This window comes from Terrapene carolina, unplaced genomic scaffold (assembly GCF_002925995.2).
Source record: "Terrapene carolina triunguis isolate 2854851 unplaced genomic scaffold, T_m_triunguis-2.0 Scaffold695, whole genome shotgun sequence".
NCBI lineage: Eukaryota > Metazoa > Chordata > Testudines > Emydidae > Terrapene > Terrapene triunguis.
Genome location: NW_020665046.1, coordinates 531,021 through 550,989, shown reverse-complemented (window position 1 = coordinate 550,989; position 19,969 = coordinate 531,021). Strand labels below are relative to the sequence as shown.

At 41.5% G+C, this 19,969-nt stretch overlaps 1 protein-coding gene across 2 annotated transcripts in view; it reads left to right on the top strand.

The window, feature by feature from the left end:
* ADCY9 (adenylate cyclase 9) overlaps positions 1–19,454 on the top strand; it is a 183,425-nt gene extending 163,971 nt beyond the window's left edge. For both annotated transcript variants that reach the window (XM_026659818.2, XM_026659816.2), the window contains exons 7-10: positions 1,907–2,066; positions 5,519–5,667; positions 11,676–11,717; positions 16,938–19,454. In XM_026659818.2, coding sequence (XP_026515603.1) covers positions 1,907–2,066; positions 5,519–5,667; positions 11,676–11,717; positions 16,938–18,126 — 1,540 coding nt within the window. In that variant the 3' untranslated portion in view covers positions 18,127–19,454. The remainder of the gene's footprint in view (positions 1–1,906; positions 2,067–5,518; positions 5,668–11,675; positions 11,718–16,937) is intronic.
* Positions 19,455–19,969: the final 515 nt, after the last annotated feature.

The following is a 19,969-nucleotide window of genomic DNA, read 5'->3' as shown; positions in this document are numbered from 1 at the left end:
CCACACCCCTGCCCCCTGACAGGCCACCCCCAGAACCCCCGACCCATTCAACCCTCCTGCTCCCTGTCCCTTGACTCGCCGCGCTCCCTGCCCTGCCCCACCCCAGCTCACCTCCGCTCTGGCTCTGCCTGCTCCCCTGAGCGCGCAGCCGCCCCGCTTCTCCGCCCCGCCCCCGGCTTGCCTCGAATCAGCTGTTCAGCGGCAAGCCTGGGAGGGAGGGGGCGAGAAGCGGAGCGGAGTGGCGCGCTCAAGGCAGCAGGCAGAGGCGGAGCGGAGGTGAGCGGTTCCCCTGTGCCCCCCGTTACCTGCTGCAGGCAGCCCTCCCCGTGCCCCCCTGCCCCAGCTCACCTCTGCTCTGCCACCTCCCCTGAGCGCTCCGCTTCTCCCCCCTCCCTCCCAGGCTTGCCGCGCAAAAGTCTGGGAGGGGGGGAGGGGGTTGGAGGGGAAAAGCGGCACGCCCGGGGGAGGAGACGGGGCCTGGGATTTGGGAAAGGGGTTGGGATGGGGGCGGAGAAGGGGCGGAGCGGGTGGGGGGGCGCGAGCACCCACTGGCGCCGGCTACAGTCGGTCCCTATGCCCCACGCAGCGCTGCCGGCGTGCTGAAGCTGCGGGGGAGGGGCTTTTGCTGCCGGAGCGGCCCCAAGTGAGCAGCTCAATCCGGCGCGGCTGCCCTGTCAGCCGCTTTTGGGTCTTTAGATAGCCGTCCGGGGGGAAATCTCGGACATTTTTAGCTTTTTACAAATTCCCCCCGGACGGCTATTTAAAAACCCAAAAGCCGGACATGTCCGGGGAAACCCGGATGGATGGTAACCCTAGCCCAGGGCAGAAAGCTGAAGCCCAGGGCCCTGAGCCCCGCCATCTGGGGCTGAAGCCAAAGCCTGAGCAATGTAGCTTTGTGGGGGTCCCTGTGGCATGGGACCCCAGGCAAATCCCCTGCTTGCTACCCCCTCACACCAGCGCTGGCTTTTATATGCAGAAAACTAGTTATTGTGGCACAGATGGTCCATGGAGTTTTTATAGCATGTTGCGGGGGCGCCTCAGAAAGAAAAAGGTTGAGAACCCCTGCCCTAGACTGCATTCCGCTTCCCCATATGGTTCACTCAGCACTTGAGAGGATTGGGTCTTTAGTTTGTAAGCAATTGAGGCAAGGACTGTTTCTTCCCAAAGAGTGTTCTGTGCAGTGCCAGCTACACTGGTGTTTGCTATAACAAGTACAAATGGACTGCTGGAGGAGCATGTGAGCTGCCAGCTGGCCTCCCAAAGTGCTCAGCATGACTTCTTTTTGTGCACTGAGGTCTTGCTGATCCAGTCAGTCATGAGCCCACACTCTCCTCCCATTCCTTGTTATTAAGAAGATACTGAGCCTGATACCTTAGGAGAACTTCTGTTGATTTCAGAGGGCAGCTTCTGTCAAGCTGTCTGGCATTGGGAGAGCTAGTTCAGAAGACTTTAAAATGCTAGAAAAGCAACTACCCAAACTCTTTAAGTCTGAAGCTAACTGATTAACAAAGTTGTTAACTGTTCATGTACACTCCCACTTTTCCAATGTTTTTAATGTTATTTTAAACAACTTTTTTGAGTTACAAAAGCATTTATTTCAAAAAACAGCCCAATTATTTTGTAAACAGGGAAAAACATGTTTTTTTCCCCACACTCTCATATCTTCCAAGTGCTAGAAGAGATTTTCTTGAAGCTTTTTTTAAAAAAATGGTTCATCTTTCATCTTTTACTGAACACTGATTGTTTCAGGAAGTTATAAGCAAGTGATAGCATGGAATTATGCTCTGATTAGTTATGCAACATTAACTATAGTAATTGGAGTGACCATATTATTATAGGTAAATCAGATACATTAAGTGATGCATTGGGGGAAAAAAATCTTGGTTTGTGCTTTCATTTGTTCCAGAATGGCATTCTTTCTGGAGGAGGTGATGATTTGTACTAAGCGCCTGCTGGAGGTGATTGCTGGCTGGCTGCCTCGACATTTCATCGGTGCAATCCTAGTTTCCCTCCCGGCTCTTGCAGTTTTTTCACATTTCACCTCTGACTTTGAAACCAACATACATGTAAGTTATAGGACAATGTATCCTGTCTAACTTTCTTTTAGATTTAATGGAGTAGATTGCCTGTCTCCTTGTCTTCTCCCCTTCCCCGTTCCCTTCATCTATGTGATCTATATCTCTCAAGAGGATAGGGCTGATTCTGTAAGATGGTATTGCTAGTAGGATGAATCAGTTTTTTTACAAGCATTACCTCTAGGCAGAATTTAATGTAAATACATTTGAACACATCTTAGGAATTTTTCACTATATTAAAGGATAATTTCTGAGCGGGAATTTCTCCTTATCCAATGAGATGCTGAATATCCTTAAGGACTTGCATGGCTAATTGCTGAAGTTCAGCAGCAGTAATGGTATTAGCAGTGGATTGTGTCTGTCTGTCATATCAACAGCAATGCTGTGTTTGCACACTGTCAAAATAGGTGGAGTATTTTCAGCAACACAAAAACTATTAGTCCTCTTCTAAATGGCCCTGTAGCTCTTTTTCTCTATGTAATTTGGTGAAGTTTCCAGCATATTAAAGCTATATTTTCTTTAATTTAAAGGTGAATGTTTTCCTCATTGAACCAATTGTAGAACTGTGGGCCTGTAACAGGGTGTGACACCCACAACAGCACCAAAAGAGTTAAATGCATCTGAGAGGGTTGGTAGTTTCACTGTTTGCACCTGGGGAGGGGATGGATTTAAAAGAGGAGATAGACGGTTAGTTGGAGAGGAGGAGAGGTAGGAAAGAGAATATAATGAATTCCCTCTCTCTGGGCAGGGGCCCGTTAGAAGGCTAAGAAGGCTGGAGGAAAGAGAAGCAGACAGTCTGCTCTGGAGATGAGCCTAAGGGACAATCGGGAGACGCTGAGGGACAATGGCCTGCCTGAAACCCTGGGAAGGTGGAGAACTGTGCCAGTTCTAGACTGTGTTAGGGAGTGAGGCACAGCAGACTGTGTATAGATTGGAAGATCACACATTTGGTGTTAGGAGTTGTATGAGAGCAGACTAGTACCCCTGGAACTGAGTGGAACTGTGGAACTGGTATTCCAGAGAATAGAAGATCAGATGGTACCAACCATTCTTCCTGAATTATGCAGAGGCAACTGGCTGTGTTCAGGGAGCAGCAACAGGCCGGCACTAGTCCTCAAGGTTGGGGGACTGGAAAGGAGTATAGAAGAAACTGCAGGGACTGGTAAACTGAGTCACACCCCAGTCAGTTTTTTGGGACTACAGGAAGATTGGTGAGACAGGCAGTGGAAGTGGTCTGCCCAGCAGTGGACAGTCTGGGGGTGATGATCAAAGTTAAGTTGAGACAAGGAAACCCTGAAATAAAGGGTGGTTCTACTTGCAGAGTTTCAGGATGGTGTAAGAAGGCAGGCCCTGTCAAGAATTGTAGGAAACTCTGGGTAGCTTTTTGTGGATAGTCCTGGGGAATTGGCAGAATTAATAACCTGAACAGAGTTTTTCAGGAACTCAAAATCTGCAATTCAGGCAGGGGAACTGAAGACACCTGGGATTACACTTTTGACTGCTGGAGAACAGCCTGTCTTATATAGGGTGACAGAACCCAAGCAACACAGGACCTGAACCTGAAAGGTGCTGAGCACCTTCAACCCTTTTTGACTTCTGTTTGTCTTACATAGGCCCATTCCCTATAGTACTTGAGCACCTCCTACATATTTTTAAAATACAGTAACTATAACAATGGAATTTGAGGGTGCTCAGCCCCTCTCAGTTTCAGGTCATATGTGCTGAATGCCCCAAGTAGTAGCAAGTAAGAATGGTATTCATTACACAACTGTTCATGCACTACCCTTTTTTTTCCTGTTTCAGATCCCCCAGAGTTATTGGGTTGTTGATTCACTCACCAAGAGATGTTCCAGCTGACCCTGTGCTCGGTGATGTTGCAACAATCATGAAGCTCTGGGAAAAGGGAACCAGTCTGTAGAGGGTCAGGTAAGTGACATATTTTACTATGACATGGTTTTGCAAAGTTTTTTTTATTAATAGCATTATATACCCTGCCCGGATGTAAAATAATAATAATAATAATTTAAAAAAAAAACTTTCCAAAGCCATGCTTACGTAGTAAAACACGACACTTACTGACCCTCTATAGGCTGGCTTCATGATGGGGCTTCACTTGAAGTCAGAACCAGTGCCCTGCCACTTTATGAGACCTGAAATGGGGGAAAAAATAAATTTAAACCAAGTTATGTGTGGAGGTTTTTTTAAATTCAGCTTAGCTATTTCTTAGTTATTAAAACGTGGAAAAATTGTGGTCATGTTTTAAAAAAATGTAAGTAAGTTATGTAAGTTTTACTAGTTTGCCTGTTGTGGATAAACTGTTTTTCTAATTGTAATGTGGCCTTGCTATTCTGTTCAACTGTTGTTGTGCCCCAGAAAACATAATAAAGCATTCCAAATTTTCAACTTGTAAAGCAAAGCAATGGTGTCCCACTCCACTCACAATGGAAGAGATTATGGCCACCAGAAATCATAAAGAGCAGCATAGTTAATGCTAAGGAGAATAAGACCTGCAGTACAATTTTGTGGAGTTCTCTATTTTAACATTGGATCTTCATTGATTTTCTTAACACAGTCCTACTTAGTACATTACGTAAGCCGGACTTTAGCATTTGACTATTGCAATATTGCATTCTGGGGAAATTAAGATATGTCTCAGAAAGCATGTGCTTTGCACTTCAATTTACCTATCTAGTAAAGACATGAAAAGGGAGGTTTTCTGAGATTCTTGGATTTGAGACCTGGAACAGAAAGGAAAAATAGAGAACTACCCCTTCAGCTTGGCACAAATACCAATTTCACAGAGCATCAATTAACATTATCTTAAACTTCTGCCCACTTCTGTTCCTCAAAGGAATAATTATCCACGTTGAATTCAGCACTTAGTGGAATAATAATATCCTGCAAAATATATTATATGGGCCAGCCAATTTGACAGAGTTTCTGGGACTCAACACATGTTATGTTTTCAACCTGAAAGTATAATTTGATATCCAGTTTAAAACACAGGTGTGATTTAATGAGAAGCCTTAGGAGCATAATTGAGTATATGATAGTATCTATGAATGCTCAAACTCAATAGGAGGAACTGAGTACTTTACAAAGGTGAGCTGAAGATGGAATTATAAAAAAGTAAAGCTGTACCTCAGAACTCCAGCTAATGAAAATTGTGACACATTATCTGTGGAAGAAGCTTTCTTGCTTATTGGAAGCAAGAACTTTTCTAGACTTGTAGTGCTGTTTGCTGAAATTCATACAAAGGTATCAGAGTTAATTGAAAAGACAATATACTTGTTTATTTAATGTATGGATCATTTTTATTTAAGTAGAAATTGTGTTGTCACCATTCAGATCATTGAATGCTTTTATTTAAATTGGTATCTATTTGTGTAGGGGCTCTAATGGAAAAGAAAAGGCTAACTTGTCATTCTTTCTGTTCATTGCAGTATACCATGTTTATGTGTTGTGCGATTCTCATCACCATTGTCCAGTACTGTAACTTCTGCCAGCTGAGCTCCTGGATGAGATCATCATTGGCCACTATTGTAGGAGTGGTACTCCTCATCTTGCTCTACATCTCTTTATGTCCAGACAGGTGAGTATTGCATGTTATCACTGTAGGCAAGGTATCGTGAGCTGCATTTTGCCTCAGGATTAACTAGTTCAGTCCCAAAACAGGAAATGTTCATTCCTGTGGAGAGTGGTACAGACAGATGCGTTGGGTCCTGTTCTCTGTTGGTCAGATAGAGAGGTGCCAGTTTGAATGAAGCATATTTGCACATGGTTCTGTCCCTTCCTCTGGTCCCTGTAGGTGGGTTTTGCAGTTTGTTTCCTGCCTTGCTTCAAGAAGCCGCTCGTGTCTCTGGCTGATCGGCCATCTTGGCTTATTTTTTCCTTGCCCTAGCCCAGTGTTTCCCAAACTTGGGACGCCGCTTGTGTAGGGAAAGCCCCTGGCAGGCCGGGCCAGTTGGTTTACCTGCCACATCCGCTGCTCCAGGCCAATGGGAGCTGCTGGAAGTGGCGCGGGCTGAGGGACTTACTGGCCTGGAGCAGTGAACTGCGGCCAGTGGGAGCTGCGATCAGCCGAACCTGGATTTCTCCATCATTGCCATCTTACAGATCCATCTTGGAGGAGATCTGCATGATTTCTAGGAAGATCAGTCTCAAATACTAGAATCCCTTTCCTTTAATCTCTTTGAAAGTACCCCACCCTTGCAAGTGATCCATTATCAGCCAGCTTTTCCCTCCTCCCTCCTGTTTAGAATGCTCTAATCTCTGAAGAAACTTCCAAGACATGCTCTGGTTCTTTTTGTCCTCATCCCCTCTTGAATTCTGTCCAAGGATTTATTTTTGGCTTTGGGTGATGAGAGATCCCTGTATCTGACTCTGCAGCTTGTCCTTGAGGAGTGGTGGAGATTCCTATCTTTAGCAGGACCCTTCATGACCTCTTCCGTCTATTTCTCCCTCATCACAGAATCCCAGGATCTTGTATAACCGCTTGAAGAATGGGATTATATTGTCTCCCATACAATTCAAGCTTTTGATTATTTCCCATGTTGAGCAGTCAGCGCCTAATGAGGAGATTGTTTCTTGCAAGGCAGTTAGTTAGGAGAGTGTCCTTCCCATCAGCCATCCACACTGTTAAAACTGTACATTCTCAGCAGCTTACAAAGCTTCTTACTAGGGCTGTCAATTAATCACAGTTAACTCACACAATTAACTCAAAAAAATTAATAATGATTAATCACACTGTTAAGCAATAGAATACCAATTGAATTTTATTAAATATTTTGGGATTTTTTCTACATTTTCAAATATATCGATTTTAATTACAACACAAAATACAAAGTGTATAGTGCTCACTTTATATTATTTTTATTACAGATGTTTGCACTGTAAAAATGATATACAAAAATAGTATTTTTCAATTCACCTCATACAAGTACTGGAGTGCAATCTCTTTATAATGAAACTGCAACTTACAAATGAAGGGTTTTTTGGTACATAACTGCACTCAAAAACAAAACAATGTAAAACTTTAGAGCCTACAAGTCCACTCAGTCCTACTTCTTGTTCAGCCAATCGCTAAGAGAAACAAGTTTTTTTACATTTACAGGAGATACTGCTGCCAACTTCTTAATTACAATGTCACCTGAAAGTGAGAACAGGCGTATGCATGGCACTGTTGTAGCTGGTGTCGCAAGATATTTACGTGCCAGATACGCTAAAGATTCATATGCCTCTTCATGCTTCGGCCATCGTTCCAGAGGACATGCTTCCATGCTGATGATGATTGTTAAAAAAATATTGCGTTAATTAAATTTGTGACTGAACGTCTTGGGGGAGAATTGTATCTCTCCTGTTCTGTTTTACCTGCATTCTGCCATATATTTCATGTTATAGCTGTCTCGGATGATGACCCAGCACATGTTCATTTTAAGAACACTTTCACTGCAAATTTGATAAAACGCAAAGAAGATGCCAATATGAAATTTTTAAGACAGCTACAGCACTCGACCCAAGATTTAAGAATCTGAAGTGCGTTCCAAAATCTGAGAGGGACAAGGTGTGGAGTATGCTTTCAGAAATCTTAAAAGAGCAAGACTCTGATGCGGAAACTACAGAACCCAAACCACCAAAAAAGAAAATCAACCTTTTGCTGGTGGCATCTGACTCAGATGATGAAAATGAACATGTGTTGGTCCGCACTGCTTTGGATTGTTACTAAGCAGAACCCATCATCAGCATGGACGCATGTCCTCTGGAATGGTGGTTGAAGCCTCAAGGGACATATGAATCTTTAGCGCATCTGGCATGTAAATATCTCGCGACGCCGGCTACAACAGTGCCACGAAAACGCCTGTTCTCACTTTCAGGTGACATTGTAAACAAGAAGCAGGCAGCATTATCTCCCATAAATGTAAACAAAATTGTTTGTCTGAGCGATTGACTGAACAAGAAGTAGGACTGAGTCGACTTGTAGGCTCTAAAGTTTTACATTGTTTTATTTTTGAATTCGGGCTTTTTTTGTACATAATTCTACATTTGTAAGTTCAACTGTCATGATAAAGAGATTGCATTACAGTTCTTGTATTAGGTGAATTGAAAAATACTATTTTTTTTGTTTTTTACAGTGCAAATATTTGTAATAAAAATACATATAAAGTGAGCACTGTCCACTTTGTATTCTGTATTGTAATTGAAATCAATATATTTGAAAATGTAGAAAACATCCACAAATATTTAAATAAATAGTATTCTATTATTAACAGCGCGATAAATGGCGATTAATTTTTTTAATCGCTTGACAGCCCTACTTCTTACCATGAACTTTGGCTCTCTTGTCCTAATGTGTAACTCTGTAGTGGCCTCTCACTCTAGACCATTCTACCTCCCACTGGAGGCCAATATTTTACCTCCTTTTCAGAGACTTCCTGGACCACACAGTGCAGGAAGCTGATGGCCAGGCAACATGCTCATCAAAGCAAGTCCCCTCAAGTAGCATCTAAGGCATTCTCCACCTCTCTGCTGAGGTTCTTAAATCTGGGTCTAGTAAACAAAAGAAAGTCTCCTTAACAGACCCTCCTTTGCTCAGAAGTGGACACCACTGCTATGGGAGGAAAAGTCTGCCCCCTTTGGAAAGAACTCAGAACTGGAGTCAACCATCAAGACAGCATTAAGCAGTCATCTTCTCTTTCTCTCATTCTGCAAGTCACTGATTGGAATGTGGATAATGTTCTAAAATGTGGTTCCTTGCATATATTTTTATTACAGGACTTTTCAACAGTTTCTACTGAAAGCCCTCCAGGTAGCATGGGAGAATCTGGAAACACTTCTTCAAGTCCCAGTAGCTAGTGGATGGATCAATCAAACACTCCTTCAGGATCTGCCCTCGGTATCATCACAACTGATGCCATTTTCTTGGATTTCAGCGGCTTATTTATCACTTTTTGTCACTCCAGGTGTGGTGGTTGAACTTCATTCCATTCCCTTTCACATCCTCTCCTGGAAAGTGGTTTTTAAGAAACCATTACCTCAGTTCATTGTGTGGGGATGTTAGTGTCCCTTTCCTGTAATTTGCCCTAACTGGGTTTTTTTTATGCGGGAAAAATAGTTCTTTGCTCCTGTCCCAGCTTTTTGCCTGAGTTGTAGCTTTCCTCATTAACAAGATCTCCTGTCCAAGTTTCTGACTTCACCACAAGGCACAGATGAATTTCTTATACTCTGGTGCAGCCTAGAAAGAAATCACATTACCTAGTCATCCTGTTCCAAGGTCCCAATAAAGGACAAAAATCCTCTAGTTTTATAGTCTCTGGATGGATCTGGCTCTGCAGTGCACCTGTTCAGTGACAGACTTCTTGTGCTCTCCTTAGATTAGAATGATCAATTGTTTCCCATTCCTGAGCAGAAACAGGGCATATATCCATGGATGAACTGTGCCGTGGTGTTATCTGGGATTGGTACACACTTTCCTCAAGTACTGTCCCTTTGATCCCTCCTCATTACCCAGGTGTTTAGTTTCCTGACAGCCTTAATGGAAACAATCCAGTTACTAATTTCTGGTTCCTTCTCCTCTCACCTTCGACCTCATCTCACTCTTGTTCTTTCTTTAGTCCAACTATTGGTTTCTTCACTCCCAGCAGCTGGGGGTGCTGCAACCCATCTGTCTCTGCCAGTGGCACTCTCTCCATGAGAAAATCAAGTTTCTTACCTGTTAACTTTTTTCTTTAGTACAGTGGCAATCCTACAGACCCCTAGCTTAAGGCCCACCTGGGCTTTGACTTTGGCTGAGAAGTTAGTGTTAGGGACACGGTAGGATAATCTAATTTGCTCATAACTCTAGATGTCATTGCACTGGAGAGTGAGCCTGCAAAAAGCAAAAAGTTTCTTTGCCGGGGTGGAAAATGTTTCATTCTGATTGGCATTTCCTGGCTGATTGACTGTGTCAGGTCACATCCCATTTGTCTATACCCGTGGTATTTTGCCACAGGAAAAAAATGTAAAGGTAAGAAACTGGATTTTATGTCTAATTAATTATTTGTAGTCTTCTAGAGAAAATTCCAGGTGCAAATAGCTGATCAGATTGTATCCAAGCCCTGCAGAGTTATAACTTCTCCTGCTCCCCCTACATCTCAGCTGAGTGCATGGATTGCACAAGGCTCATGTTACTAGCCATTCCAAAAGGCTGGGGCGACATCCTCACCCACATATCAGCCAACACAGTCAACTTACACTGCACCCTCTTCGGGGAGTGGGGGGAGGGTGTCCATGACAGATTCCCTTGGTGTTTTAGGGTGTGTCCAGGAAACACCATGTCTCTGGAGTTTCTGTTGGGTGGGTTGTCTCCAAGCTCCCTCCAGCACAGGCCTATGCCTACAAGGCACAATCAAGCCCAATTATAGTATATTTTGTCCTGTGTTTTGTAAAGCAGTGACCATTAATGAACAAAGTGCAGTAACTGCAGAACATTTTGTCACTTTATTTTATAAAGAGAAATTCATATCCAAAGTAATACACACCCGTATACAATCCTAGATCTAGTAAAACAATGACTAGAAGCAACAGTGAAAAACAGAACATGAAGACTAAATCACAGCCCCCAAGAGTTTTCATTTGAAAACTTTAGTAATAGCTAGTTTTCTTGCAATATCTACGGTGTTAATCATGCTTTATCGCCACAGTATTGGCAATTCTTCATACACTATAGACAGACCCATTCTTGCACATTTTTTTTTTAAACAGTAACTTGCTGGTGGTAGTTGTTCTTGGCACATGTAACTGAGCACTGTGTGCCTGGCTGTTCTTTATATTAATTGCTGATAGACGAGCCTGGAATGCAAGTAAATTCAAAGCCTCTCTGAGTTGTTCTTCTGTAATGGCATCTTCATAAAGAGGCTATTTTTCCTCTTTTGTCACTTTTTACAGAGTTGATCCAATGAGACTGGGAAGTAATTGCCTTTCAGTGTTCTTAACACACTCCTCCATGTATCTCCAGCCAAGTGTGAGGGTTGGAACTGATCTGAAAATGGCTTTTTCCAGCCATTGCCTTGACTACATTACCTCCAGTTACTCTTAGCTGGAGAAACTTGGATCATCGTCTCTATGCTTCTGCCACTCCCAAGCAAAAGTTATTGCTGAGGGCTTGTCTACATCACGCAGCTTTTAGCGACAAGGCTGTGTCGACACAGCCTTGTCACTAAAAGTCAGCATGTGTAAATGCTCTTTGTCGGTACTTTGTCAGCACTTTTGTCGACAAAATACTTCCAGTCCCGCGAGTGACGTTAGCTTTGTCGGCAGGAGAGCGCTTCTGCCAACAAAGCCACGTTCACACTGCCACTTGCATTGGCAAAACTTTTGTCTTTTGTGGGGGGGCTTTTTTAAGCACCCGTGAAAGACAAAAGTTTTGTCGACAACTTTGCAGTGTAGACATACCCTTAAGTCACATTCAAGAAAAGTTTGTCTGGAATTCAGGTGCAAAACAGATTACTGATCATAGTCCCTTACAAACAAAGAAGTTCAACTGAACTAATCTGAAGTATTGTCAGGTTGCTTTGCGTAATGGTCTTGTTTTCTTTCTAATGTTTTAATACCTTTATATTTCAGCTCCACTGAAACTTCCCACCTAGATTCAGTACAGAACTTTAGGTAAGCTTTACATACAGTGCCCATCTCTACTATGTTATGGAAAACCTCTTGTTTCATTCCTTTTTTTCAACATTATCTTTTACAAAAAGTTGTGTAAACTAGATAAAGTATAGCTTTAAAACGTTTGTATGAAAATGTGTTTTCAGTCAAATGTATGTAAAAAAACTAACTTTGGGTGCACAGCAGCATACAGGGATTCAACAAGTTGTGTCTGTGCTATGTGAGTACCCAGAAGAGCAAACTAACTATACAAATGCATAGAAGGAAATCAACAAAGTTGATGCTAATATGTGAAATGCTCCCTTATTTATATGGTTTTCTAGGAAATCGAGAGTTATTATGGCAGATAAATTATAATATTTGTTTTTCTAGTGGTAACCCCTTTTCTTTCCTTTTTTTTTTTTTTTTAAGTACTATGCACAGATTATGGGCCAGATTCTTTCCCTCTGTCCTGTCTGTTTTGTGCCACTCAGCAGTACATACTATGGGGAGTCCTTAGCTGGCTCCTACACCAACTGTCCCCAACTCCAGTTTAGAGGGTTTGTTGGAGGCAGTGTAGAGCACAGCTGCAGTCTGCCAATTCATAATTGGCAAGTGGTCCTGTGGGCACCACAGCCAGCTGCTGTAATTTAGAGTAGCTCCAGATTCAACACATTTGACAGCATAGCCCCCTGTTTTTAAACAAAGCCTGTGTTATTAATGACCCCTTAGAAAGTGAAAATTTCAAAGATGCAGTTTACTTGTCACTATTTCACTGTGGTCAACTCCCATGATTTTATCGCAAGTTGCTGAATAAAACAACTGCTTTCACTGAAGTTAGTAATTGTGGAAACATTTCTTCTGGGCTTGGGTTTTCTAAAAGTATGACGCTCTCTTTGATTTAACTAGTGACTATGTAAACATATCAAATAGTAGCTCCAGGAAGAAGTGTGTTCTGAAGATGACTGTTCTTCCTTGGAGTATATATTATAGGAAAATTACATTGTTCAGTTCTTCTCTACATGAATGCAGTCATAATTTCAAAGAATGTATGCATTTTTCTGAGGTCTGAGGATGGTAGTTGTGCTTTCCAATTCTAGTATAGGATTAATTTATTATGTCTCATATTGCAGGGATTTTTGAGCATTCTGAATGTGTGTGTGTGTGTGTGTGAGTGTGTGTGAGAGAGAGAGAGTCATTAAATGTACCTTTCTTTTTAAACTGGAGTTATAACTTGGACAAGCTATAAGCCAAGCTATTACAACAGACTACATAAATTTAAAACTGAATATATAAAGGCATTGTGACCAATGAAAAATAATGTCATAATATTTTCCTCAGCTTGGGTCTTCCTTATTAGTTCATGGAATTAGGCAGGCACTTCTGTAGCTCAAAACTGCCAGTGTCTTCCAGATAACTATTCATGAGCACTAGAAAACCTAGCTGGCTGTTAATCATTAAAAAATAATTCTGATTTGTGTAATCAAGGGCAAGCATGACTTCATTTTAGTGACTAATCTTATACTTGCAATGGCCCTACAAATAACAAAGCTAATAGCCAGAGAAAATATCCTAGTATGAAAGTATTTTACTTTTGAAATTATAACAGTTCATTTATACTTGATAGATAAAGATAGGAACAGACAATAATGCTGAGATTTTCAAAGGAGCCTAATGAAATTAGGCACCCAAACCCCAGTGGAATTCTACAGGAGATGGACACTTAACTCACTTGGTTTCCTTAATGAGTCCCAACCTAAAGATATAAATATTGACTGAAACAGTCATGTCACATCATGTCATAATACATGTCACATCAAACACTTGTATGCTCTACAATCTCCTCAAAGTTCTTACCATGAGGAGTTTGTAGTTACATTTTTTTCCAAATGATCATTACTTTACTGAAAAATATAAGTGTGTGTTGTCGCTTGTGTGTGTATGTGTGTATGTATATCTATATATGTTTGTGTGTATGTCTGTATTAGACACCTTATGCATGCTTGTGAACATATTTGCTCTTTCTCTATAAGGTGTGTGACAGTTTTAGCAGGCGATGCTTGGTTGGCTGTCATCTTAAATTTAAATTTGGAAAACTACATAAACGCAATAGGAAGTTTGCAAAAGTGCAAACTGAGGACACACATAATTGAATAGTAGCACTGAAAATCGGCATAGTTTTTAGATATGATCTGTTGTAAAGATACAGAATTGTGAATTAATTCTATTACCATCTCTGCCACAGATTTGCTGTGCAATCTTACTTACATTTTCAGCTTTTTTATTTATTTTTTGTTTTGTTTTCTGTTTTCTGTTTGAGTTCTAGCATTTTGTATTAATTAGGGCTTCCCCTCGCTCCAGGTGATTGGAGACTGATGAATCAATAAGAAGCTGAGATCCTACCCTAGGAGAAGTTATTGTTGTCTCTATTCTCACTTAACTGTCAGCACACAGACTTTTTCTGTGTTCTGCTGGTGGATTTGTAACAAGTGTACCTGGAGGGAGACCTTTCCCCTTTTGCTTTGCTTGACCGAGAATTAAGATCTTTATTAAAGTGGTATCAAAACAGCCACCATCTGTGAAGTCTCAGCACATAAGCTCTTCTAAGATTTGGTCAACACATAGCTTTTTTGCACCTGTGCAGCTAAATCAGTACATCAGATTTGCCTCATTGCTTTCCAATAGAAGGCACACCATTGCTTCTTGTGTCCCATGTAATCGAAACAAGATGCTGTTAAACAAATGTCCTCCCAGTAAGAGTCAATACTCTCCCTGCCTCAAAGCAGATACCGGTAGTATATTTTTTTTTCCACTGTTCATAGTTCCCAAATAGAATGATGGATAGGTCTTTTGAGATAGAGACTCAAATCTGCCTTGTGGTTTAGAAAAAACTCACACCTCTACTTTTCTTCCCCCACCTTTACCCTACAAAAATTTTTCTAAATGGAGTTCCTATGTTCTATACTTGCATCAGGGTATAAAATAGAGTGTTCACACCATCTCTGTCCATCACCCCAGGATGCTTAACATCTTATATGTGTAGCAGCATCCCATTTACAATATCTCAGATTCTACATGATTCATCAAAAATTCCAGTGCACAGCTCTGTTGGTCTCCTCTCTTTTTCTCATTGTTCAGCCCTTGTATTCTCTCCAAAGACCTAGTTGTTATGCATCTGCTTTATATATAGGAAAATACAATTTGAAACCCAGATTACTAGCTCCTAGGGAAAGTGTCTTTCCAAGAACCTCTACTATAAGGAGAAAGCCATTATGTTGCACAGTTTTTGTGATCAATCCAAAGGAAAGCTTCCTGTCTCCATCTAAAGAATTTTCACAGGTGCTGTATTCAACACACAGAGTGGATGAAAATTCCAACTAACTTCTCAGGCTTTTGTGCCTGAAAGTATTTAAACTATTTAAAGTAAGAGTCAGCTTGAGTTTTTTAAATTCACCAATTTTTAAAATTCCATTTTCTATTACTACACCCTTTAAACAGTAAACAGCTTAAACAGCCCTGAATTTTTTTGTATAAGCTCCTTTTAAAAAATTTGTAAGGCTTTGGTTTTGGTGGGGATTTTCTGCTTCTCAGTTGTTGTTTATAAAGGTCATTGAATTTCACTCTTGCTAATTACGCAATCATATTGTATTGTCAAATACACAATCTAAACAAACTAAAAAAAAGAAATATTGTTCCATTAACTTCTAGCAGCTATAGTTATGCTAGATCAAAGGTGTTAGTTGTAACCATAGTAGGTGCAACATTTTCAGAGATTTGATTTTCAAGATGAGGGCATCACTTCAGTAATTTCCTCCTTCAGGTTAGTTCTGTGGTTTTTTTGCATAGCTGATTCTCACTGTAGTTACAATGGGATGAAAAAAATCTGTGGTCTGGGAAAAGTCTTGTATCCTCTCATTTGAGACACACAGCTCCCTGCCTTGTGGATGAATTCAGTCATCTTAAGGGAATTCTCGTGTCAGATCATGAGTGAATTGTTGTCATTACAAAAGCGAGGTGAGTATACAGGGACACCCATATTGGAAACAAGCTCAACCAAGTAGTTGAGGAAATGGTTGGGAACTGACAGATGCCCACATGTCAGCAAGTTAGAAAAGAGAGCAGTAAAGTTCTGTCTTAAAAGTCAGATCGTGTGCTCTACCAGTCTTGGTAGAGATTGCCATCACTCCTTTTCAGGGGGGTAAGTGTTTTCAGGGAGCCACTTGGTATGATGCCTCTGCTCAAGAAACCATCTCTGGAGTTGGATAAACTTGCCAACTACCCACTTGTATTAAATCTCTGGCACTGGATAAGCTTACTGAAAAACTTGTGATGAAGCGACTCTGTTGGTAATCCCCAGTCAGTCTGAGTTTGGGCCTGGTTTCAGAAAACGCACTGGCATTGTGTGGATCAGTGGTCTTCTCAAAGTGATTTGGGCTACACCCTGACACCACCCAGAAAATTACAATTGTACAGAATGCAGCTAGTTGCTTGTTCGGGGATGCTTCACAGAAGAAGCATATTATCTGCAGAGGCTGCCAGTGAATTTGTGAATATTGCTCTTGATCTGTACACACCTTAAAAGGTTGATATTGTGGCTAGTTGAGAAAATTGCCTGTCTCCCCATAATAAGCTTCATAATAAGCCCCATCCTCCCAAGTTTCATTGTAAAGTGGCAGATTGTTCTCCATAAAGTTCCTCAGCTCTGCAGTTCTCTTCCTCCCTGTGTCCTAAATGTATTGATCTTCAAGACACCTCGCAAGGCTCATCTGTTTTCTCAGGTCTTTGGAGAAGGGGCAGGTTGAGGGATATAGATGGCCTGAAGCAGCAGTTTGTGTTCTATTATTGGTAGTTAAAAAAAAATTTCCAGGCTTGATTTCTGAATCAGGGATGCAAGAAGTCACTATAAATACAAAAATATATATTTAATAATTTTAAGAAGCAATATTATAAATATATATGGAAAGACAATATACTCCTCAAAGAGAACTTTAAAATTGTCAAGCATGGGCAGTATTTAGGCCAACAACTCTACCGGGTCCATTTAATTTAGTTCTAGTTAAATTTAGCATGAGTTAGTTCTACAGCATCAGCATATTTAATAGCAAATAAAAGTAGAATTTTATAACTACAGTTTGGTTTTAGTGAGGCATTTTTAACAATTCAGATTTAGAGATTAGGAAGTCATGAATCTGTATTTTAAAATGCCCATCTTTATTTTTCTTTTCCCCTGCACTGCCCCAGCTCTAGGAAGAATCCATGCAACAGTTCAGTGCTAAATGATATAAACAAACCAGCAGACCGGATTGGCCAGGAAGTGATACTGGTTTTCTTTCTCCTACTCCTTTTGGTTTGGTTTCTGAATCGGGAATTTGAAGTCAGTTACCGCCTCCACTACAATGGAGATGTAGAGGCTGATCTTCACCGCACCAAAATTCAGAGCATGAGGGATCAAGCTGACTGGTTGCTGAGGAATATTATTCCATATCATGTGGCGGAGCAGTTGAAGGTTTCCCAGAGCTACTCCAAAAACCATGATAATGGTGGAGTGATCTTTGCTAGCATTGTGAACTTCAGTGAATTCTATGAAGAGAATTACGAGGGGGGCAAGGAATGCTATCGAGTCCTAAATGAATTGATTGGGGACTTTGATGAGTTGCTCAGCAAACCACATTACAGCAGCATTGAGAAAATCAAAACAATTGGGGCAACCTACATGGCTGCCTCTGGACTGAACACCGCACAATGTCAGGACAATAACCATCCACATGGACATTTGCAAACCCTTTTTGAATTTGCCAAAGAAATGATGCGAGTGGTGGATGACTTCAACAACAATATGCTGTGGTTTAATTTTAAACTTCGTGTTGGCTTTAACCATGGCCCTCTCACTGCTGGGGTCATAGGCACCACCAAGTTATTGTATGACATTTGGGGTGATACCGTGAACATTGCTAGCAGGATGGACACTACTGGCGTGGAGTGCCGGATACAGGTGAGTGAGGAGAGCTACCGTATCCTAAATAAGATGGGATATGACTTTGATTATAGGGGGACAGTCAACGTGAAGGGGAAAGGTCAGATGAAAACCTACCTTTACCCAAAATGCATGGACAATGGGGTTGTGCCACATCACCAGTTATCTATATCTCCAGACATCCGGGTTCAAGTGGATGGCAGCATTGGGCGGTCTCCTACCGATGAGATTGCCAATCTGGTGCCTTCTGTACAGAATTCTGACAAGACATCCCAGGGCTCAGATAACAACTTAGTACCCAAGGATATGCTTCCATCCTACAAGAAGCTCCAAAAAGAGTCAGTGAAAGCAGAAGACAGGTGCAGGTTTGGCAAAGCTGTAAAGAATGATTGTGAGGAAGCAGAAACTGAGGAGGTCAATGAACTGACAAAGTTAAATATCTCTAAGAGTGTATGATGCAGTGACAGAGAGCTGCATGATGTGCTCTGTCCATAGAAACACAAAGACATTTACAATTGGCTGCTTTCTTTTCTGAAGAAAGACGTTCTCAACACCTGGGTTATTTGTTTTCATATTAGCACCTGATGCTGTGTGGATCACAGTTATTCAGGGCTCATTTTCATCTGTCTCTCCCCTCCATGCCTCTTAGCCCTCTTCCAAAACTCCCCAACTCCCTGTGTAACCCTCTTTCAGCTGAGTGGAGCATATTAAGTGCCTTCAGATATACTCCATTGGACTCCCTGTCTAGGTACAAAGGCCCCAAATAAAATCATAGCTTTGGGTATCTATTAATTTTAAAAGAAAAGCTGTGGTCATGATATCATTTTTATTGTTGTTTCTCACAAAACACTTTTTTGGCTAATGCAACTCCTTGGGTTTTATATATGTGTGTGTGTGTGTATAATATTTTACTGTTATCAGACCTTCTGTATGTAAACACACAGACAGATGTGCGTGTATCTACCGTATGAGACTGATATAAAAAGTGCCAGTAATGTACCACAAAATAATGTCGCTGCGATGAAGTAATACAGTTTTGCCTTTGTGTTGGGCAGGAGGATGAGCTGAGGTCTACAGTGGCTCAGATGGAGCAGGCAGCACAGGTGTTGTAGTTTCACCCTCCTTTAACAGTGTTTTGATCAGATATGTGCCATTGTATGCTTTGGATGCACTGCTTTCCTTACATCCAATGGGTTATTGATATGTGGGGATGGATTAAGGGATCAGATTTCACCAGCTCTCAGGATAGGGTTCCAAAAACAAACAAGTAACTGTTAAAGTTTTTACAATCCAGGTCTCAGGTGTTTAAAAAGCAGTTTTCATTTTACCCCCACCCCAAGGGATTTGTGAGGTTTTGAGTGAAGTTGATGCCTCTAAAACTGTTCTGATTTAAGAGAGGGGCGGTTAAATAAATGTTTTGGGGTTACATTTATTTATTTATGTATTTATTATTTTAAAATTTGTGTTTGTGGAAGATATTAGGATTCGTAGGGGTGGTAATTGGTGTCACTGAAATTAATCAGATGCCCATTAGTGCTTCATCCTCTTCAAACTGCCAACCACTGTGAGGACATTACCTAGGCAATACTTGTGTCAAAATTGGTGATACTGCCAAAGCCACCAAATGCAGATTGAATCTGAAAATCCCAGCTTCCCTTCCGTACTGAATTAATGGTGCTGAACAATGTTCTTCAGGCTTTGCCCCTATGCTGTGCTTTTGCAGTATAGACATGCTTCCCATGTGCCATTTAAAGTAGGAATAGGAAGGTCCTTTGCCATGAGCTGAGAAGCACAATATTTCAGGCCTGAACCTACAATTGACTGCATGGGCAGACCCCTGTGCCTACAGAGAGGCTCACTGACGTCAGTGGGACTGTGCACAGGTGCCGGGGTCTGTTTGCATAGAGGCAGTTGCAGGATTAGGGCCTCAGACAACACTAGTCCCAGGGATTTCCCTACACCCCGCTTCCCTATCACGCCCAATTGCCCCATCCCTCCCACAGTGGCAGTGTTGCCAATTTAGTCGTTTTCCAACCCTCCCCCCCACCCCCCCATAAATTCAAACACCTCCTCTAATTTCAATTCCTGGGGAAGACTCTGACTAGTTCTCCCTTTGCATACTTCCATAATTTTAACCCCTTTTCACTCAGTTTTTGACCGAGTGGATGACCCACTTTTGATAATATTAAATATTGCAAGGTTCCAATTTAAACAAATATTTCTTGTACCAACAAAATGACTATAATATTTCTGCCCAAAATAAATTCATCTTCCAAGGGAAATAGGGTGATTGTGGGGA